Consider the following 24119-nt stretch of genomic DNA (forward strand, 5'->3'; position numbering starts at 1 on the left):
TTGCCACATTGCCCAGGCTGGTCTTGAACTCCTGAGCTCCAGCAATCCTCCCACCTCAGCTCCCCAGAGTGCTGGGATTACAGGCATGAGCACTGTAACTAGCATATCCCAGGTCAATTCCACACATCAAAGCAACCCTGAGAAACAGAAGACACTTCCCAAAATGTCTAGAGCTATACAATCTACTAGATAATCAAATTCCACATTAACAGAAACAAAACAAACTGAATCTCTGGCTAAAATTTGGTGAGTAGCAGAGATTCATTCAGAGGAGAAATACATTTTGGAAAACTTTGATCCCACTGGACTTTGATGATCCAAGAAGCATGAGCAAAGTTTTCATTGAGAGGAGGAGTATGTGATAAGCCAACAAAAGATAAGTGTTAGGGCAATATCAACAATCATTAATTATAAATATCATTTTCTTCCCCTCTGCTTTTTTTTCTTCTTTCCCCTATGCTTCTAAAGGCCAATGTTCCTTGTTAATTCTGCTGATGGAAGTAAGAAATACTATAACTAGATAGCCAAAACATAATATAAACAAAAACAGTAAAATAACAACAGTCCTCTGGAAGTAGAATGATACAAAGTATTTCATATGTAGTGACAAATTAAATTTCACATAATTTCATCCTGTATAATTATTTCCACTTTGTAGACAAGGAAACTGAAGATACAGTCTAAATTTAGCAGCAGTCCTTTAATATTAAGTGGCAGAGCTATAATCCAAGTTACTTTCATTAATTAATTCCAAAATTAGACTTCTTTCCCTGGATAGCTGGGCGCAGTGGCTCATGCCTGTAATCCCAGCACTCTGGGAGGCAGAGGCGGGTGGATCACCAGAGGTCAGAAGTTCAAGACCAGCCTGGCAAATATGGTGAATCCCCGTCTCTATTAAACTAAAAATACAAAAAAATTAGCCAGGCATGGTGGCATGGGCGCCTGTAATGCCAGCTACTTCGGAGACTGAGGCAGGAGAACCGCTTGAACCTAGGAGGCGGAGGTTGCTGTGAGCCCAGATTGCACGACTGCACTCCATCCTAGGTGACAAAGCAAGCCTCTGTCTCAAATAAAACAAAACAAAAACAAAATGAGAGTTCTTTCCCCGAGGAAAAGAAGCCACCTTAATACAATCGTGTCGCTAACAGAAAGGGAAAGATCTCACAGATCGCTCCATCCTGTCACATCATCAGCTCAACAAGTCAGCATGGTACTTTGGTACTGAAAGTGAGTATGGAGATGTGGGAAATTAGAACGTTATATAAGCTCTACATATTCTTTTAACTGAAAGCATTACATAGTGCCACAAACTAATATCGGTCTCAGACTTAGGCAACTGAAAAGTAAATAAACACAAACCACGTTTTCAAAAACCACATTATTATTTGGTTAAAATACATCACAGCACTGGCCGTATACTAGATTGTGTCTGTGAGGAGGAAAATGATGCCATCTTAATGTGGCATCTCCATGGGACACACACAAGGGACACACACACACATGCACAGCTAACACCAAGCTGACCCTTACTTCACATGGCCAAATACCTCATCTTCTCTTAGATGTGTACAAAGCACACATGGCTGTTTCCACAACCTGCTTTTGCCATAAATGACTGCCCAATAAAATAAAAACTAATGATTAACTTTTGCTCCCTGGCAATCACTGAATAAGAAAAAGATATTTCCTGAATAGCCTTTGCATACAGGGTACTGACTATCCCCAAGCTCTCCAAAGAAGCTTTAAAATTGTTTGCCCTTATAAGTTAGTCATAGAACTAACATAAATACATAACATAGAAGAGGTCAGTTCCTGAATTGAAATATTTACTAACCAGGTAGATATTTTTGTTAACTTTCCCTGAAAATGTCTCTTCTAACCAGCCTCTGCTTATGAAACATCTGGAGACTGGACAGTCATCAAACTCCCCCAATTCTGGATATCTGGAAGTGGCATTATTGTAGGGTCAATAATTATATATAGGTTCTTTGATAAGCACTAGAGATACACAGTCCATTAGGGAAGAAAAGCAAATAAATTAAGATCTCAAAGAGAAATAGGAATTAACCAGCTCAAATGAGAACTACCACAGCTGTGAAGAATTGCAAGGCTCAAATCCCAGAGCGATGAGGTGAACTGTTGCTTTAAATGGCAGATGGAAGGCTGAGAAGCTGAACAGAACTTTCAATAGACTCACAGCCTAAGGAAACAAAAAACTGGAGGTCAAGGCCCTCCAAGGTGGAAGATCTACAGTAAAACCCTTAGACTTTTGGTTGGCACCCTGAAGAACTATAACCAGGGGGAAATGGAAATAGAATGGCCCTTATAAGGACTGAAGCTCTCTTTCAAATCATCTCAATTCCTGACTAGATTGAAGCTCATCTGAAATAGAAGTTTCTAGAAGCAAAGGTAAGTCCTCTCCAGAGACACATCACACTATCTAGATCTCAAATAACCTCCATAATTTTTCACATCAAATGTCTGATACTCAGTCAAAACTAACCAGGCATGGGAGAAAACAAGATGTGACTGAAAGCCAAGAACAACAACAGAAACAGATCAACGTGGTACCAGATATTAGAGTTATCAGACAAACTTTAAAAATGATTACTGAAAAACACAGTGAAACAGCCCTGCACACTGACCAGAGCAGCTTAAATAAAACATACTAACAATATCGAGCACTGACGAGAAGAACAGTTTTTGTTCTTTTTCTTTGGCTAAAAGAGAGAAAGTAAACACAGTAAACTGTTGATATATGTTAAATCTATGTGGTAGGTACAGAGTTATCTATTATGCTATTTTCTGTACCATTCTGAATTTTTGTAACATTTCATAATTAACTCTTTAAACAAAAGATGTGGCTAGAGAGACCAGCGAGGGTTAAATTATTTTAGCCTTCAAAAGTCATGTTCAGGAATTTATAAGCATAAATCTGACAGATGCAGTGTCCTACATCTCTAATCCCAGCACTTTGGGAGGCCAAGATGGAAGGATTGCTTGAGGCCAGGAGTTTGAGACCAGTCTGTGTAACAGAGCAAGACCCCATCTCCACAAAAATTAAAAATAGAAGTAATAAGGTCAGGCATGGTGGCTCATGCCTGTAATCCCAGAACTTTTGGAAGCCAAGGTGGGCCTGAGATCAGGAGTTAACAGATTAGTCTGGCCAACATGGCGAACCCCTGTTTCTACTAAAAATACAAAAATTAGCTGAGCATGGTGACAAGCACCCGTAATCCCAGTTACTTGGGAGGCTGAGGCATGAGAATCACTTAAACATGGGAGGCAGAGGCTGCAGTGAGCTGAAACGGAGCCACTGCACTCCAGCCTAGGGGATCGTGTGAGACTCTTGACTCCCCCCAGAAAATAATAATAACAAAAAAATAAAAAGATAAAAGTAATAAGTTTTAAAAAATAATTTATACTTTATTATTCAGATAGGAGGCATTAAAGGATTTTAAACAGAGGAGTGACTTGCTCTCCATGTAGATCAGTCGAGTTGCAATATAGCAAAGAAAGGAAAGGCAGGGAGCCCTCTGGGAGGCTGCTGCAGTAACCTAGATGAGGGATGATCATGGCTTGTCTGCTGGCAATAAAGAAAAGCTGTAAAGACCTGAATTATGGAGTATCAATTGTCCAAGGATTTGGGGGTTAGTTCTCAAAACTGTTGAATTATATCCCAGTCAAATGAGGAAGCAAAGGAAGTCACTGGGACAATGAGAAACCTAAAATGGGAACAAATTCATTAGTGTAAGGGCAACATCCAGGATAAAGCCTGGGACTGGTGAAAAGAAAAATGAATTTTTCTGTAAATCCTTAGAAGAAACACAAGTAACTCTAAAACTGAAAGCTAACAAGCACACAGCTTGACACCAGATGGTCAGATAGATACATTCACAACTTGCCAGCATTCTAAGGCCTGGCACACCCCCTTCCAAGCATGCAGATGCTTTTATCCGAGAGGAAAAAAATTCTATTTCTGATTCTGACAGCAAATGCCAAGTCACATCTTGCCAGTAGAAAATGACATCTCCCAACTACAAACCCACCTAGAATTTTACAACCGTATTCTCATTTTGACCACTACTTCCACCAGCCCTGCCAGAAAGTGAAAGAAACTGAGGAGGGATGAGAGTTTCTGAAGAACTCAGCTTTTTTATCTGTACCCCCCAAAAAGTAGATCTGTTTCTCTAGATTATTCATGAGCAGCCCACACGTAATTCTGTGAAGAAAAATTAAGCATATCAAACAACTTTACTTCCATATTCTGAAAAATTAGCCTCAGGCAGAGTCTATTTCTTCAATTGCTCCGTAATCCTATACTGAGAAGACACTGAAGAATTAATTTTCTTTATTGTTACCCTTTGAGCCTTATCAAAAGGTTCCAGTTTAAAATTAAGCACATCAAGTACCCAGTCTAGCTAGTTTGGTTATAAATATACATTCTTGGAACTGACTTATGAATGACTACTTTGCTGGAGATGGGATTTTTGCATGATATTTTCCCCCCAATCTGTTCACACCATAAAAAATATTCAGAGATGTTCTTTTTAAAAGAGGCACTTTCCACACACATGCCCATGTAGCGTCTCAATTTTTACATATTCTGCTGGGTAGTTTGGTTTTAGAGGCAGGGTAGTATACTATATGCATTCAACATTTTTCACATGCCATAATAAGTAAAACTTAGACAAACACGATTGTCTTCGGTTACCAAAGTATATGATGCACTGGCCTGACGTACTAAGAGGTTCAGGAATTAATTAAATGACACAACTTCCTGCTTCAACATTTAACCAGATAACACCCTTTCTCATTCTCTCCAAACAATGCTGCTGAATCAAAATTTCAACCCATCAGAACTCAGATACTAGACGCATGATAAATACCATCTAGCAGATCTTAATAGTTAATAATAAAACAGTAATGAACGTTATAGTTACTTATATATCATACTTTGATCAAATTTATGAGACCGAATATAATTTCTAAAGTTATAGGCAGATTTCCTCAAGTAGTTAGCACCTTCACAATCCAGGAGAAGATAAGATGCTCACAGACATTTTTACAAATGCTCTAAGGTTGAAATAAGAAACATGTGCTTAACGTCACTTTGGGGAAATCCCAATATTAATTTACAGAGTATGTAAATATCTCTTGGAAACACATGAAATTCTGGCTGCAAATTGCCCAGAGGACGGATGCTACCATTCCAAGATACGTGCTCTGCAAATAATACTCACTGGGTTAAGTGTTTCTTCCACAGAATGATGAACAGTCCACCAGTCTGAAGTCCATTCCCATGCATTCCCCACTATGTTGTATAAGCCATAACCATTGGGAGGAAAGGCATCAACCTAAAAATAAAGAAAGGAAAAACACTGTCAAACTATCCACCTGGTTTAGAAAACGTCTTCAGTGCAGAAATACAAGAGCTTTAATTTCAGAGTATGAACATTGATTTTTTATTCTAATAGTCAAAGTACAATTTGGCCAACATAAAGACAAAGAAAAAGGCATTATTTGTTTTGGCTTTGAGCTCTTAGAGGGATTTAGAAATCTAAAGAGAGTTTATATTAAATGGTATAGAAGGCAGAGAAATTATTCCTAATAGAGTGACTTAATATTACCATAAATCAAAAATTTATATCAAACATTGGGTGAGTAGGGGGAGAATAGATGATACTTAGACTTTCAAAATCATTCACAGGAAAATCCCGTTGGATCCAATATGAGTTATGTCATCAGAGTTCAGCGTTGCTGGCCACACAATGTCTTTTAGCACCAAGAGACCCCCAGCTCTGTCTTCTCCCCAAGTTTCCACCAACTCATGATCTGAAGCCTCAATACTTAAGGCGATTTATTTTTTTAAAGAAAATGTGAATTCATTATCAAGTGTATTTGTAATAGAGGATTTTTAGTCTCTGAAACCTGAAGTCTGGGGCAAACTATATGCATTCTTCAGCAGAAAATTATACATTTCAAAGGCAAGTCAGACAGTCTGCCACATAATACTGTCACAAATACAGGACCAAAGTGTAGAGTTTTTATAAAAGCGGGGAGGGCAAGAGAAAAAAAAACCTTTACCTGAAACAACAGTAAATGCAGAACAGTTTTGCTGGCTTAATGACTTACTGTTTCTCCCAGCTTCTTAAAATGGAACTTCTCAAACATAAAGGAAAATTTCATTTTTAAAATGAAAAAATATACACATATCAAGCAATTTGGGGGGTTTTAAAAATCTTTTTGTAAGTCCATGCTTTTGCCGTACTAAATGAAGTAGGATGGAAGAAATGAATAAAGTAAAATTCATTCCATGTGGCTTCAGATGGTTTCACATCTACACATGAATATGGAAGCATCTGATGCTTCCGCAATTCAGAGCACTCCAATCAAAGTCACGAAGCTACTGTGAAAAGAACTTAATCTGGATGAGTTGGAAAGCTGAAAATTCTCACCACACTGCTTCCAAAATCAGCAATCATTATGGAAACAGCAGTACTTATTCATTGGTTCATTCAGTAATTCCATGCACAGTGACTAAAGGCAGGGAGTGTTTCAATGACAAATAATGAATGACCTCATCTAGTTTAATGAGGGAGAAAAAAATATATACCCAAAACTCAAAATCCAATTCTGAAAGGCAGAATGGGATGAGTGGGGTAAGAGAGGGAAATAAAAGGTCAGAGAAATTCGTAAGAGGGAGAAATTTCTGGCTGAAGGCATTTTCCTTTACGAAAGTAGAGTTGTCTGGGCAGATTTTGAATGGGGCTCAGAGTTCAAAAGAGAAGAAGAGGCTGCAGGCATAAATTACTTTTTGAAGAATTTGGAGATGATCAAAAAAGAGCATGGTAGAGTAATAGCTGGAAGGAATAGGAAGAAAAAGAAGAAATTCAGTTCTTTTAGGAGCCAGGTTATCAAGTGGAATTAAAAGATGAAACAGGCCGAGCACAGTGATTCATGCCTGTAATCGTAGCACTTTGGGAGGCCAAGGTGAATGGATCACCTGAAGTCAGGAGTTCAAGACCAGCCTGGCCAACACGGTGAAACCCCATCTATTACAAATCCAAAAAAATTAGCCAGGTGGGCACGCGATGTGTGCCTGTAATCACAGCTACTCAGGAGGCTGAGGTAGGAGAATTGCTTGAACCCAGGAAGAAGAGGTTGCAGTGAGCCAAGATGGCACCACTGCACTCCAGCCTGGACAACAGAGCGAGATTCCATCTCAAAAAAAAAACAAACAAACAAACAAACAAAAACAGATAAAACAAACACTGGAGGAAGGAATCATTTTCCAGACTTATAGAGCACAGGTGGAGGTGCCCTCAAATCAGTGTGCCTGAGGTCCTATCTGTGCACCAATACTATTTTGTTTTTCAGACAGGGTCTTGCTCTGTCGTCCATATTGGAGCACAGTAATGCAATCACAGCTCACTGCAGCCTGAACCTCCCAGGCTGAAGAGATCCCCAGCTCAGCCTCCCAAGTAGCTGGGACCACAGTTCATGCAGCAACAGACCCGGCTAATTTTTAAAATTTATGTGTAGTGATGCAGTCTCCCCACGTTGCCCAGGCTGGTCTTGAATTCCTAAGCTCAAACAAATCTCTCATCTCAGCCTCCCAAAGTGCTGGGATTACAAGCATGAGCCACCAGACCCAGTGACACCAACAGCTAACAGCTAACATTAGACAAGCAACTTAAGCTATATAGGTGCTATTTTGTCTGTAAAATAGGAAAAATAATAGTACCTACTCAGGGTTTGGGTATTTTTTTCTTTAGCCACCTTAAATAATTTGATGTTTAAGAGGTAAAATGTGGAGGTCACCGCCCCTAAAATTACTATAGGTGAGCATGCCACTAAGGAAAATACAAATTTTAACTGCCTGTTGTTAAACTAATCCACTAACCAAAGCTTCCTCTTAGGAAACTCAAATGCAAACAAATGTATATGAGAATATTCCTGGCACATTTTCAGATGAATGAGGTGATATGCATTAAAGCCAAAACTAATCACTGGGTAACAAGCAGCATAGCAAAACGTAAATTCTTTCGACTCACTGTGGTCAGAAGAGTTTGCTCCGTATAAAATCAGATCTAGCTGGGTGCAGTGGCTCATGCCAGTAATCCCAGCACTTTGGGAGGCTAAGGCAGAAGGATAGCTTGAGGCCAGGAGTTCAAGACCAATCTGAGAAACATAGTGAGACCCCATCTCCACAAAAGAAAAAAAATTTTTTTTTTTTTTACACAAAGTCTAGCTCTTGTCACTCAGGCTGGAGTGTAGTGTCCCATCTTGGATCACTGCAACCTCTGCCTCCCAGGTTCAAGTGATTCTGCCTCAGCCTTCTGAGTAGCTGGGACTATAGACTTGCACCACCATGCCCAGCTAATTTTTTTTTTTTTTGTATTTTTAATAGAGACGGGGTTTCACCATGTTGGCCAGGCTGGTCTCAATTTCCTGACCTGGTGATCTGCCCGCCTAGGCCTCCCAAAGTGCTGAGACTACAGGCATGAGCCACCATGCCCAGCACACACACAAAAAGTTTTTTTTAATTAGGCAGGCATGGCGGTGTGTACTGCAGTCCCAGCTACTTGGGGGGCTGGGGTAGAAGGATCCCTTGAGCCCAGGAGGCCGAGGTTGCAGTAAGCTGTGATCATGCCACTGCACTCCAGCCTGGGCGACACAGCAGGACTGTCACATATAAATAAATAAAATCAGACCTGAAATAATAAATATATAAAATATTAAGTCAGCGAGCTATTTCCACATGGGCCAACTCATCATGAAAGTTAAATTCCTGCTCCAACAGACCAGAGCATGTGGACACAAAAGAGCAGCTTAGGTGGACTTGAGATACTATGGGTAAACAATTTCCATAAGATAGAGATCTCATTAAGTCTCATTGTAAACACAGACGGCAGCTGTCTCTTTCTGGCTGGCTTGCTTGCTTTCTCCTCTAGCCCTGTTTGTCAAATTGGTTCCTTCAGGGCTCCCAGTAAATGTTCTCATTTTGTTTTAGCAACTTCCATGGCGGCTTCTTCAGGTAAATTTCCTACACATATGCTGAACTTCCAGTCAAATATTCCAATTCTAAACATCTGTAGAGTGTCCTTATTTCATACTGAACATCATGTTTTCTGAAAAGGTACACTGATTTTAGAAGAATAAATGGCTCTATTTTCCTTTTTCCATGTAATTAAATAGAAAAGAAACTCTGTAGCTCCAAGTGCTGTCAAATATGCATAACTATCCAAGACAATCTTGTCAAGGCCCTTTGCTAAAATGAACAGGCACTTATATCATTTGTTTTGTTCATCAAAAATGCTTAACACAGGCCAGGCACAGTGGCTCATGCCTGTAATCCCAGCACTTTGGGAGGCCGAGGCGGGCGGATCACGAGGTCAGGAGATCGAGACCATCCTGGTCAACCTGGTGAAACCCCGTCTCTACTAAAAATACAAAAACTTAGCTGGGCCCGGTGGCGCGTGCCTGTGGTCCCTGCTACTCGGGAGGCTGAGGCAAGAGAATTGCCTGAACCCAGGAGGCGGAGGTTGCGGTGAGCCGGGATTGCGCCATTGCACTCCAGCCTGGGTAACAAGAGCGAAACTCCGTCTCAAAAAAAAAAAAAATAAATATATAAAAATTAGTTGGCAGAGGGAGGCTGAGGCAAGAGAATCGCTTGAACCCAGGAAGCGGAGGTTGGAGTGAGCCAAGATCATACCACTGCACTCCAGCCTGGGCAAGAGAGCAAGACTCCATCTCCAAAGAAAAAAGTAAAGAAAGAAATGGCTATCACAGGCTTGTCCAAATGAGGGCCTCGAAGGTCATCACCTGTGTCTTTGGAATGGAGCTCACCTATCTTTCAGGACTAACTGATCCTGTTCAACTGCTGATCACATGGACCCTTCCACACTTTGGCTTTCAAAGCACTTATTTGAAATCTGCTACGAGGACAACTAAGAACTGCATCTACTGCTCCACCCAGGCCCATACCTAGGCTTCAAGTTTTACCGCAGCTGCCTTGCTTGTCACAGCCCAGCAAGCGTGAGGGGATCCAAGCTGCTGAGATCGTTTTTCTGCCAGTGTCTCTAGTGTGTCCACTGCCTAAGAAAGCCAAACATGAGCAGTGCCATTCATTTTCTGGGTTAGTTGCATCCACAGGTCAGTTGTTACACACCCCTTAGCAGATTCTGACTTTAATGGCCACTGTCTTGCTGTCTGTAACAACCAACACCGTTCTTGAGGTCTAATGAGCATCCGCAGCAGGCACCTTCACTGATACTCCATGCATCCGGCAGTGCCACTTCTGCTGACCAAAAGCAGCCCACTGGGCACCCTCATTCCACGTCCAACTCCATACCAGCAAGCTGGGCTTCCTACTCATTTAAAGTTTGAGGAAAGATTGAGATCATTTCCTCCCCAAGACCTACTTGATCAAATAAAATGATTTGCCTGCAAGAGTAGCAGCGCATTCTAAGGGAAACTTCGGAGCTGCTAGGTTTGATAAGTCATTTGCCTGCTGCTACTAAATAATTCACCCATTTCCCATGGGTTTGTGTTGATTTATTATATATGAAACTCCCATATATGGAAATATATATATATATATATATATGCACTCATATACATATTTAAGGGATACTCTCATGCAATTTATTTCTTGTATTAATAAATGCTTTATTTATTTATTCATTCATTCATTTAACTGATACAGAATCTTACTCTGTTGCCCAGGCTGAAATGCAGTGACACAAACTTGGCTCACTGCAATCTCTACCTCCTGGGTTCAGGCAATTCTCCTTCCTCAGCCTCCCACATAGCTGGGACTACAGGTACCCATCACCACATCCAGCTAATTTTTATATTATTAATAGAGACAGGGTTTCATCATGTTGGCCAGGGTGGTCTTGAACTCCTGACCTCAGGCGACCCACCGGCCTCAGCCTCCCAAAGTGTTGGGATTATAGGCATGAGCCACTGTGCCTGTCCCAAAACTATAATGCTTTAACTACTATTGCTCAAAATAATTGTTCATTTCTGTTAGGTCAAGTGTCTCTTTGCTCTTCATCTTTTCCAAAAATCTTTTTCTTTCTCTCTTGCTTGTTTGGTTTTTCAGTTTAAATCTTGGAATCACTTGATGATGTTTCCAATAGCTACCTATGTCACATTTAGAAATAAATTTTGATCCCTGCACTTTGGGAGGCTGAGGTGGGTGGATCACTTGAGGTCAGGAGTTTGAGACCAGCCTGGCCAACATGATGAAACCCCACCTCTACTAAAAATACAAAAAATTAGCCAGGTGTGGTGGAGGGTGCCTATAATTCCAGCTACTTAGGAGGCTGAGGTGGAAGAATCACTTGAACCCGGGAAGCGGAGGTTGTAGTGAGTAAAGATGGTGCTACCACACTCCAGCCTAGGTGATGGAGCAAAACTCTATCTCATTAAATTAAAAAAAAAAAAAAAGAAAGAAATTTTGGAAGAATGATTATTCCATGAAACAAAAAGGCTAATATATTTTTAAATAACTACTGCTTGAAGGGTTGATGAAAGAAAATTATTCTCTGTAGGAACAAACCCAGTAAAGGGCTGTTTCTCGACCACAAGATTTCTTTTCTCACAGTGTTAAGAAAAAAATAGAAATGTTGTTGCTATGCTTTGAATAATAATGTCCCTTCAACAATTTATATTGAGACTTAATCCCCAATGCAACAGGATTAACTTTTTTTGGTTTTTTTGGAGATAAAATCTTGGTCACCCAGGCTGGAGTACAGTGGCGCAATCTCGGCTCACTGCAACCTCCACCTCCTGGGTTCCAGTGATTCTCTTACCTCAGCCTCTCAAGTAGCTGGGATTACAGGTGCCCCTCCATCACACCCAGCTAATTTTTGTATTATTAGTAGAGACAGGGTTTCACCATGTTGGCCAGGCTGGTCTCGAACTTTTGACCTCAAGTAATCCACCTGCCTCAGCCTCCCAAAGTGCTGGGATTACAGGAGTGAACCACTGTGCCTACCTGCAGCAGGATTAATTTAATTCCTACATGCAAGTATGGCCTCTGAGGGTGTGACTATATCATGAGGGTTCCTCCCTCATGAGTGGGAATAGCGCCATTATAAAAGTGCTCAAGATTGAAGGGAGTACTCTTCCCCTTCTGCCTTCTGCCTTCTGCCAGATGAGGACACAGCATTAGTCTTCTCTGGCAGATGCAGCCAACCCAATCATACTGGTCCCTTGATTTTGGACTTCCCAGCCTCAAGAGCTTTGAGAAATAAACGTCTATTATGTACAAATTATCCAGTCTGTGGTATTTTGTCACAGCAGCAAAAAGGGTCTAAGACAGTCTTTAACATGGCTTTATGAGTATATGATTATGCCAGCAAAAGAATGGTGAGAAAGGAACTCTTGTACACCCATAGAGGAAAACATGCCCCAAGCCTTGTAGAAAATAACTCAACCATATATCTGAAACTCACCAAGAAAGTTTTCTAGCCTTTGACTGAATTATTTCACTGCAGGGAATTTATCTTTAAAAAATCATCAAAGGGCTGTATGCGGTGGCTCACACCTGTAATCCCAGCACTTTGGGAGGCTGAGGCGGGAGGATCACCTGAGGTCAGAAGTTTGACATGAGCCTGGCCAACATGGTGAAACCCCATCTCTACTAAAAATACAAAATTATCCACGTGTGGTGGTGTGCACCTACAGTCCCAGGTACTCAGGAGGCTGAGGTGGGAGAATTGCTTGAACCTGGGAAGTGGAGGTTGCAGTGAGCCGAGATTGCACCACTGCATTATAGCCTGGGTGACAAAGTGAGAATGTGTCTCAAAAATAAATAAATAAATAAAATAGCTCAAGGTTGAAGGGAGTGCTCTTTTGCCCTTCTTCTGCCTTATGCCAGAGAGGACACAACATTAGTCCCTTCTGGCAGATGCAGCCAACATCAATCATGCTGGTGCTTTGGTCTTGGGCTTCCCAGCCTCCAGAACTGTGAAAAATAAATTTCTGTTGTTTATAAATTATCCAGTCTGTGGTATTTTCTTACAATGGCACAAAGGGTCTAAGACATTCTTTAACATGGCTTTATGAAAGTATATGACTATGCCAGCAAAAGAATGGTATACACCCATAGAGGAAAACATGCCCTAAGCATTCTGGAAAACAATTTGGCCATATATCTAAAACTCTTACCAAGAAAGTTTTCTAGCCTTTGACTAAATTAATTCACTGCTGGGAATCTATCTTTCAAAAATCGTCAAAGGCACAGGTTAATATTTATGTACAAGATGTTCACTGTAGAAAAGAAATAACCTGTTTCTGGCAAATACATTAGGGTTCATTTATAAAATAGGGTTCATTTCCAGATGCTGAAGGATAATGTATTTGTGGCATACTGCTAATGACAGATGAAACATTTCTGATACAGGCAGGAAAAAAATAGTAGAATTTAAAATACTATATCAACTGACCTAAATGCATTATGTAAAAATAATATGATACATATACATTGGAAACACATATGCTGGCAAATATGGTAGTTAAGATCATGGGCTTTGGAAATAAACCGACCTGGTTCAAATCCCAGCTGTGCCGCTTTCCAGCTGTGTAACCTTGGGCAAGTTAGTTAACCTCTCTGTGCCTCAGAATGCTCACCTGGAAAATGGGGATAATAGTACCTACCTTACAGAGTTGAATGGACAGTAAATGAGATAATTCATGCAAATGGCATAGCACTACGCCCAGCACATTACCAGCACTCAATAACTACGAGTCATTACTAGAATCATCAACACAGAGAACTAACGAGAAGAAATGCGCTAATATGCTAACGGGGGTTATTTCTGGGTGGTAGAATTCCAGGTCAGTTTAGTCTTCTCTTTTGTACTCTTTCTGTTTTTCCAAATATTCTGCAATAAGAATTACAGAATCAGAAAAGAAAATCCACTATACAAAAAAGAGCATCTGATGAATTATTAGTATTTGCAATGTGCAACAGTGAATGGACATACGAAGGCAACACCATGTGAGTCAGAAAGTGGGCAATGCCTTTCACCCCGTGTCTACTGGGAGCCTCAGTTCTCAGCAGCTGCTGCCCTCCTGCAGAGGTCTCATTACTCACGGGCGCAGTTCCTTGGAAGCCATCCTCGCCAGTGTTGGTCACCGGAAACTCGCCCTGCCAAATGTTGGCATAATGCTGGCCTTTGGGCTGCAGTTTGTTGCCCCAGGGGAAAAGTCTGTTAGAAGAGACACAGGCATCAGCCTGTCAAACAGGCACAGGTTTTGGATTAAAGTCAAGAGAAGGGATGCAATGAAAAAGAGAACATTGCTCGCTTGTTCTGGGTGAACCTTTTTAAAATATATATAAATAAGTAAAGCTTTTAATCAGGATTTATTTTAAATTTCCTTATAACTTCCCATGTCAAGCTCACAACAGCCTCAGTCTTGCCCAGGTACTCAGGAGGCCTGAAATAAATCACAAAACTAAAAGAAGGACTTATTGAAAGCTGAGAGAGTAGACCTCATTTTGGACTTATATGGTAGTGTGATCAGGCACCATCACACCACACTTTTTTATAAAGCCTGGGCTATTTTAAGGAGGTTTTCCTAGAAGATGTGAACCCAACATGAGTTTTCTATCTCATGGCTCTAGAAGCAGAGAAATACTGCTGCTTCAGGAGATGCCTAAAATAAGAAAATGCTAAAAGCAAGGTAGTCTGCCAAGAAGCTCTAAGCAGTGATACGTAACTCAGGGGGGTTGAATTGCTAGGACTTGCTTTGGGACTGGAGGGAGCCCAGATGGCCAGACACTGGGTTTGAGGGTAATAAAAGGTTTGCAATCCATTCTCCAGTGTCTTCTAAGTAATTTTGTGGAGATGAGGAAAAATCAATAAGAAAAAGAATTATTGTCGTTATTGACCTTCTGACCAAAGTAAGTTCCACAGAGTTTTTGTTGCTTGTTTGTTTAAATGATCAACATATTGTCAGGCAAGATGAGACCCTCTAACTACCTATTGTGCAGGCCTCCTCGACAGCTGTATTCCCACTCAGCTTCCGTGGGCAGCCGCTTCCCTGCCCACATGCAGTAGGCAACTGCATCGTTCCAGGAGACGTGGAGAACTGGATGATCTGGCCTGGGGAAGAGCGAAAATAGAGTGAAAAGCAGCACCAGCCAGAACAGGAAGCAGGAACTGGCTTCAGCAAAGCGCTCATAATCCCTCCCAGTTCAACCTGTGACGCTGAGGTCATCCTGGTCCTGAAGTCAAACCTTAGCCATGCTACATCTGTCACCCTCCACCCCAGGATTCTGACAATCCAGTATCCCAAATGGGTTACACTGCCACTAGGAGCTAGACTCAAAACACTTCTTCACTTTGTAGGCTTGGATTCCCCTAGAATTTCATTGGTATGGCAGATGCGGAGATAATCCAGTTGCTAGAAGGGCCATCAGCAGAAGCTTCCAGCTCCTTTGGGGTTTAGCAGAGCTGAGAGCCATCTCAGAGCCACCGATAACTGACCACAGCAGGGGCATACAGCCCCAGCCATTTCAGCCTACTGTGGCTCAACCTATGACCATATACACCATAGAGCCCCATGTGTTGTCTGGAACTTCACTGGGCCTGCATTGTGGCTGTGGCTTCTCCCTCTGCTCTGTCCTGCTCTGGCTCCCTCCTTTCCTCAGTTGTGGGGACCTAACATTTTTGCATCCCAAACTCTATCTAAGCTGTTTCCAGAGTACCCAACCTGTGATTCTGGCTTTCAATTCTGTGTCTTTCTATTTTTCCTCTACAGGTGGCTAGTCTTTTTTTCCTGAGGGTATAAAAAAAAAAAAAAAAAAAACAGAGAATGAGGGGACAGACCCATTCACCCAGCACTAGATGGCTTTGGTTGAATTCCCTGCTCACTTTTTTTAAAGTGGGCTACACATTCCTAGTTCATTCCTTATATACCTTTGAATTCCCCATATTAATTACACCAGGGCTTTCATTTATTCTTTCAACAAACATCTACTGAGTATCTACCATGTACCAGTCAGTGTTGCTAGCACAGACAAGAGATGTACCCTTTCCAAAGACCCAGTTGGTGTTGACTACATGAATAACATACATTCCCCTTTGGATTTTCCTTCCTCCTTTAGCTTTTCCCTCTGTAACTAAATTCAGGAAAGCAGATATGAATTGGGAGCTAAGGCGCCAAGTCCACCCGAGGAGCCCAGGAATCCTTTACTTTCTACTTTGAAGGCTAATTTCAACACAGAGACTTCCAAGTCAGGCTTTGAAAGACATCTGATATTTGTCAAGGGGCTTTATCTCTAAAGCTGAACTTCCTGTACTCCTAGCTCTCAGACAATAAGGGCAATAACCAGGAATGTTGTTAAAAATAGAGGCTTAAAAATTGCATCTGAAAAATTAGGTTAGGAGAGCAGGTTTCTTGGGCTGTTGAGATGCTGAGTCCTAACTCAAACTCTGCTCCATCTCCAGGGTTTAAAGTGTTACTCTATTTTTGCTTGAGATAATTATTTCTTTGCCACCCTGGAGACTTGCTGACCGACTTGGCTGTCTGTAGTTTTCCAGTTAGATGGTGGCTTCAAAGAATGCCAATCCGGGACTAAAGAGCATGTGAATCCTAAACCCAAGGCCTGGGCTTCTACAGTGGCAACCTGGCAGGACACAACTATTTATCTATAAGACAGACATCTTCTTCCTCAAAATGACCCACTAATAGAGAGAACAGAACCAGAGTATAAAGATTAAACATGTCGGCCAGGTGTGGGGGCTCACGCCTATAATCCCAGCACTTTGGGAGGCCCAGGTGGGTGGATCACAAGGTCAAGAGATCGAGACCATCCTGGTCAACAAGGTGAAACCCCATCTCTACTGTGCTCTAAAAATACAAAAATTAGCTGGGCATGGTGGTGCATGCCTGCAGTCCAAGCTACTCGGAAGGCTGAGGCAGGAGAATTGCTTGAACCCAGAAGGTGGAGGTTGTGGTGAGCTGAGATCGTGCCATTGCACTCCAGTCTGGGTAACAACACCAAAACTCCATCTCAAAAAAAAAAAAAAAAAGATTAAACATGTCATGAGGTTTGCAACATGCCTCTCAACGGGAGCAGGGAGGGCTGGGTGCAGTGGCTTACACCTGTAATCCCAGCACTTTAGGAGGCCAAGGCGGGTGGATCACAAGGTCAAGAGATGGAGACCATCTCGCCAACATGGTAAAACCCCATCTCTACTAAAAATACAAAAATTAGCTGTGCATGGTGGCATGCACCTATAGTCCCAGCTACTCGGGAGGCTGAGGCAGGAGAATCACTTGAACCCAGGAGGTGGAGGTTTCGGTGAGCCAAGCTCACACCACTGCCTGGACACAGAGCAAGACTGTCTCAAAAAGGAAAAAATAAAAGGGAGCAGGGAAACCTGGAAGAGGTAACTCTTTGACAGGCCAAATGAGGAAGGAAAGAGGCCACTAATTAAAAGCCTTCTTATGAGCGAAGTACAGTGTTTCGTTTTTTACATACATTATTTCCCACCATATTACTTTCCTACCAATCAAGTAGAGTTTGTCACTCTCACTATTTTACAGATGAGAATGCCCACTGGGTTATTTTGAAAGAGCAAAGGGTATCTATTTTAGAATGGAATATGTCAACTGGGAAGGAGGGACCAGCCTCACCTGTGCCGAATAGTAGAGCCGGGCCCTTCTGGGTGTCTCCAGTTAGCACCTTTCACAGGTAACCACCAGGGAGCAGCTGCAACCTCAAAGCAACCCAGAACAAGCTGGTATTAGCTACAACTCTAGAAAAACATCGACTCAGTACATGCAACAAAAATCTCAGTCTTCAACTTCCATTTGGATTACCAAACAAATACATCTACCAGAATAGCAAAATAAAGACTTATATGTAAATAACTCTCTAATAAACAGTATTGCTTCATATCATAAAGCATCACAGTGAACAATAAATATGTATTCAAATGGTGTATATCCGTAAGAATTTTTTTTAAGTGCATGGCTAGCCAATCCTATGTAATCTCTGACAAGGGAGACAGGTAGTACTGCTGCTATTTAAAAGATGAGGAAACAGAGTTAACCTTACAACTAAATGCGAGGCTGAAGGTCAATCGTGGTGGTTAGAGATCAAGCTGAAGCACAAAGGAAAAACTGGGGTGTTTTTCAAAAGAACCTAATTCAACTTCCAGCCCACCATTAGCTGTGTGACCCTGGGCAAGCTCACCACTTGTCTGGACCTACCAAGTACTTGTCTGTGAAATGGGAGCACACCCACCTGCCTCACCTAACAGAATACAGAGGTCAAATCAGGTAAGACTGGAAACTGCTCAGCAAATCGTAACTAGAACCTTAACTCCTACTCTATGGTTCTGTTAACCGAAATAACCACAGCCAGTGCTCCTCACTTAGTGAATGGTTTAGTTAGGAACACAGGCTTTGGAGCCAGTCACAATGAGATTTGAATCGTGGCTCTGCTGTGTATGGTGTAACCCTAGGTAACTTATTTAACCTCTTTCTCCAAGCCTGTTTTCTCATTTGGAGATGGAGATAGTAACAGCACCTACATCTTGGGTTACTACAAGGAGGAAATATAACATGCACACAGGACTTATGACTATGCCCTTAGCAACTGAGGTTAATGACTTAGCAAGCACTCAGTAAAGGGAACCAGTCTCACCACGGCCCCATGACAGTCAGTCACAAGGAAAGCCATAAAAAAGAACCATTGTTGCTAATACTAGAGCTAAAGGAGGTTGTAAACGATTCTTCTATTTTTCTTTTCATTTCTTTTTTTTTTTTTTTTTTTTTTGAGACAGGGTCTCACTCTGTCACCAAGGCTGGAGAACAGTGGCACAGTCATGGGTCACTCCAGCCTCGACCTCCCCAACTCAGGTGATCCTCCCAAGTACCTGCGACCACAGGTGTGCACCACAATGCCCAGCTAAATGTTTTAGTATTTTTGTAGAGATGGGATTTTGCCACATTGCCCAGGCTGGTCTTCAACTACAGGGCTCAAGTGATCCCCACCCAACTTAGCCTCCCAAAGTGCTGGGATTACATGTGTGAGCTGCCGCATCTGGCCTGCAAATGATTATTCTAATACAAATACAAATGAAAATGACTCAAGGTTATCCCCAAAACAATGTTACTCTTTGATTGTTTTCATCCTTTTGAGCTTGTCCGAGCAGAGGTTAAGGGAGAATACGTCCTTGCTAGCAATTAAAGCAATCACTGAAAACACCAAGTGACATTCTTGTTCATTCTCTTTTCACATCAACACAATCAGAACATTCACGATATCTCAATCATGATTTGATGGGAAAATCCAATTTTTCAAGTATTTCAACAAAAGAAGGCATTGGGTCTTTAAATGACACCATAGCAAGGTGTTTTTCTGTTTTGTTTTTTAATGAAGTCTCTCTCTGTTGCCCAGGCTGGAGTGCAGTAGCGTGATCTCAGCTCACTGCAACTTCTGCGTCCCAGGTTCAAGCAATTCCCTGCCTCCTGAGTAGCTGGGATTACAGGTGTGTGCCACCAAGCCTGGCTAATTTTTTGTATTTTTCTTAGAGATGGGGTTTCACAGCAAGGTGTTTTATTTTACAGAGAACAAGCTTCTATTTCATTTGGGGCACTTCAGAAGCTTATCTGGGGCTGTTCTCATTGACTGGGCTGTGCAGGTTTAGGTGCCCATGACAGGCAATTCATTCAGCGTCAAGGGAGATGCTGCAGTGGAAGCTCAGGTCAGCCCACACTTGTGTTTCAGGAGGATCTTCAGATTACTCGTGCAACTCTAAAGCACCACCATCAGAAGGTTTTAGTTCTTAAAATTACAAAACAAAAATAAAAATGCTCTAAAAAATGATAAAACACAGCAATATGTTAACCTCTGTGAAATCTGAGAGGTAGATACTACAATGACTTTTTTCTCATACCCTTTTGTGTTTTGAAACATTCCATCATTAGCGATTTCTTTTAAAACATGATTTGTTTATCCATTCTACTACTGATGGGGATTTGGGTAGGTTCCAGTTTGGGGCTTTTATGAATAGTGCTGCTTCTACGAACATTCTTAAAAGAGTTGTGGCTTTTGCCAAATATATGTATGCATTTCTGTCGACAGTACCTGGTGGAGTGGAACAGCTGGGTCTTAGAATACACATATGCACAGAGTTAGGAGACACAAAAACACACAACCCTTAAACAGGAGAAGGCCTCACCATTTCCTACCCCTTCTTTTTTTTAAGTTTATTTTTATTTATTTTTAATTTTTTATTTCCACAGGTTTCTGGGGAACGGGTGTATTTGGTTACATAAGTAAGTTCTTTTTTTTTTTTTTTTTTTTTTTTTTTTTTGAGACGGAGTTTCGCTCTTGTTACCCAGGCTGCTGGAGTGCAATGGTGCGATCTCGGCTCACCGCAACCTCCGCCTCCTGGGTTCAGGCAATTCTCCTGCCTCAGCCTCCTGAGTAGCTGGGATTACAGGCACGCACCACCATGCCCAGCTAATTTTTTGTATTTTTAGTAGAGACGGGGTTTCACCATGTTGACCAGGATGGTCTCGATCTGTTGACCTCGTGATCCACCCGCCTCGGCCTCCCAAAGTGCTGGGATTACAGGCTTGAGCCACCGCGCCCAGCCATAAGTAAGTTCTTTAGTGGTGATTTGTGAGATTCTAATGTATCCATCTCCTGAGCAGTATAAACTGAACCCAATTTGTGGTCTTTTATCTCTCCCCCGAGTCCCTAAAGTCCACTGTGTCATTATTATGCCTCTGCATTCTCAGAGCTTAGCTCCCACTTGCGAGTGACAACATATGTTGTTTGGTTATCCATTCCTGAGTTACTTCACTTAGAATAATGGAAACAGTGTGAAGATTCTCTAAAGAACTAAAAGCAGAACTACCATTTGATTCAGCAATCTCACTACTGGGTATCTACCCAAAGGAGAAGAAGGCATTTCATGAAAAAGATATGTGCACACACATTTATAGCAGCACAATTCAAAATTGCAAAAATGTGGAACCAACCCAAATGCCCATCAATCAACAAGTGGGTAAAGAAACTGTGGTGTGTGTGTGTGTGCATACATACACACACGTGCGCACACGCGCACGCACACACACACACACAGATACACAATGGAATAGTACTCAGCCATAAAAAAGAATGAATTAATGGCATTCACTGCAATCTGGATGGAAATGGAGCCTACTCCTTTTTCAAAGAGGAACTTTCCTTCGAGTCATTTTATGTACAGAAGCCCCCAGGGCTTCTCTCTAGTGGCCTCTCAGCCCATGCCCTTCTACTCTCCTTTTCCTCTTAATTCAATCTGGTTACAAATATTTACTGAGTACCCACTATATAGCTGACATTGAACCTAATTCATGGAGGGGAATCTACAAGTCCCAGAAATCCTCAGAGTATGATTTAAGACAGCTGGTATATTAAATAGCTTTAAAAGCATTTATTTTACAAATAATAATCGGTATGGTTTGTATATTTATCCCCGCTCAAATAGCATGTTGAAATATTAATATAATCCCCAACATTGGAGGCGGGGCCTCGTGGGAAGTCTTTGGATCACTGGGGTAGAACCCTCATGAATTTTTTGGGCCATCCCCTTGGTGATGAGTGAGCTCTCACTATGTTCACAAGAGATCTGGTCATGTTAAAGTCTGTGGCACCTCCCCCCACCTCACTCTCTTGCTCCTGCTTTCAGCATGTGAAATGCCGGCTCCCACTTCAACTTCTGCTATAATTGAAAGCCTCCTGAGGCCTCCCCCAAAGCTGATACCAGAGCCGTGTTTCCTGGACAGCCTGCAAAACTGTGAGCCAACTAGACCTCTTTCTTTACAAACTACCCACCCTCAGTTATTTCCTTATAGCAATGCAAGAATGGCCTAATACAATAATTAATTCTTTGGATAGAAAGTGTGAAATTAGTCACCTCATTTTCTTTCAGAAAGTCTCTAAAATTCAAATTGGTGGGTCCAGATACCACCCTACACACATCAGTACTATAGTTTTTTTTATCTCATTCCACCCCTGACCCCACCCTCTCCCATACACACACCTACTCACTCACACTTTCTCTCATTCTAAGGTACCTGCTTTTCATTTCTCCCAGCATCTATTCTTTCTGAAATCTTTCATGTTACCTAGCAATCCACCCAAAACACACCACTAACTGAACACCGTGGAGCTATATGATGATCACCAATCTCAATGATGTGCACAGTAAGATGGAAAAAACACATGAACACACTCTGGCCAGAGCATGGGGAAGAGAACACCACAGCAACATTATCCTTGGCCAAGGGCTGCAACCTAGTTCTTTGGTCCAAAATAGTAAGACCCAAAGCAATTACACAAAGATATATGTATAGTAAATCTAGACATAATATTGTTTCTAACTTAAAATTACAAAATAACCCACAGTCCTTGATGTCCATGAACAAAGGAATACTATATGGCTAGTATACATGACATGGAATACATAAAATACACTCTAACGTGGAAATAGGAATATAATATACAGTCATAAAGGTAACCTGTAGAATATACATTTGATTTCATTTCTGTAAAATATATGCATAACAATGTTTGTTAGTATAATCAGGAGAAAAATATCTGGAAGAATATATGCAAACTTAACTGTGCAAAGGATTAGGAGAGTACTATTAGACATTTTTAGAATGAGTATGTGTCACTATCACAGGTTTTCTCAACCTCAGCACGGCTGATATTTTAGGCCAAATACCTTGTTATGGGAGACTGACTGTCTTGTATACTGTAGGATGTTTAGCAGCATCTCTGACCTCTACCCGCTAGATGCCTGTTGCATCCTCCCTCTCCCACACCAACTGCGGCACACAAAAATGTCTCCAGACATTGCTAAATGTCCTCAAGGGAGAGCAAATTATCTACTGCATTATGATAATTAGAAAGAAAATTACTACTCTTACATACTAATATACAGTTCATAGTAGCATAATAGTAAGAGTATCTGACCCTGGAGCCAAGTTGCCTAAGTTTGGACAGCAGTACCACCTTTTACAGCTTACAGGATCTCCAGCTGCTTATATAACCCCTTCAGGCCTCAGTTTACTCACCTAAAAAACAGGAATAAAATACTACCATCTACTTCCTGGGGTTATTATAAGGATTAAATTTAAAAATACATGTAAAGTGCTTAGAAAAATGCCTGGTACAGAGTGTTAGCTGTCATTATTACTACTATTCATTTATGTTAATTGCATGTTACAATATTCTCTTAGAGCTTTCAAAGAACATACATTCTAATTAGTGAAAATCTACCCCCATAACTCCTTACCTTGAGCCCCCTCCACCCTTTTCAGAGTATTGATCAGCTGAGAAAAGTGACCAAGGGCTAAGAGGTGAATGAAGTGTTGGAGCATACGTCACTTCCAAAGACTTCTCAAGAAGACATACCATCTTCTATCACAGTCATGACGTGAGAACCATCTACACATAAACTAACCCACTCTCTAAAGCAAGCAGCACCGTGAGGGTAGGATGGGGGGGCGTGTATTTGTCCATTCTCACACTGCTAATAAAGACATACCCAAGACTGGGTAATTTATATAGGAAAGAGGTATACTCTGGTTTCTTTTCAAATCATATAACTCTTTCACCTTTTACTATAAAGGAAACAGGTTTAATTGATTCACATTCCACATGTCTGTGGAGGCCTCACAATCATGGCATGGCAGAAGATGAAGGGGAAGCAAAGGCATGCCTAACATGGTGGCAGGCAAGATGGCAAGAGAGCATGTGTAGGGGAACTCCCCTTTATAAAACCATCAGATCTCGTGAGACTCACTATTACAAGAACAGCATGGGAAAAACCCACTCCTATGATTCAATCACCTCCACTGGGTCCCTCCCATGAGGATTATGGGAGCTACAATTCATTCAAGATGAGATCTGGGTGGGGACAGAGCCAAACCAATTCAGGGAGGTGTGAGGGGTAAACAGAATACAGGAGAGATCCACAAGCCTCAATCTCCAAACTCTGGAAAGTTTTAGCCCCTGTAAGGGAACTAAACTACACCCTGTCTATGAGACAGACATTAAGTCACCATTGCAATGGTCAGGT

The 24119-nt window shown here is 41.5% G+C and overlaps 1 protein-coding gene across 3 annotated transcripts in view; it reads right to left on the reverse strand.

The window, feature by feature from the left end:
- The window catches only part of SUMF1 (sulfatase modifying factor 1), a 104678-nt gene that overhangs the window by 39440 nt on the left and 41119 nt on the right, over nucleotides 1-24119 (reverse strand). For all 3 annotated transcript variants that reach the window (XM_008982058.5, XM_035276164.3, XM_035276163.3), the window contains exons 4-7: nucleotides 17665-17747; nucleotides 15003-15125; nucleotides 14114-14228; nucleotides 5244-5357 (exon numbers count right to left, since the gene is read on the reverse strand). In XM_008982058.5, the coding sequence (XP_008980306.3) occupies nucleotides 5244-5357; nucleotides 14114-14228; nucleotides 15003-15125; nucleotides 17665-17747 (435 nt within the window). The remainder of the gene's footprint in view (nucleotides 1-5243; nucleotides 5358-14113; nucleotides 14229-15002; nucleotides 15126-17664; nucleotides 17748-24119) is intronic.

Source organism: Callithrix jacchus, chromosome 15 (assembly GCF_049354715.1).
Source record: "Callithrix jacchus isolate 240 chromosome 15, calJac240_pri, whole genome shotgun sequence".
NCBI lineage: Eukaryota > Metazoa > Chordata > Mammalia > Primates > Cebidae > Callithrix > Callithrix jacchus.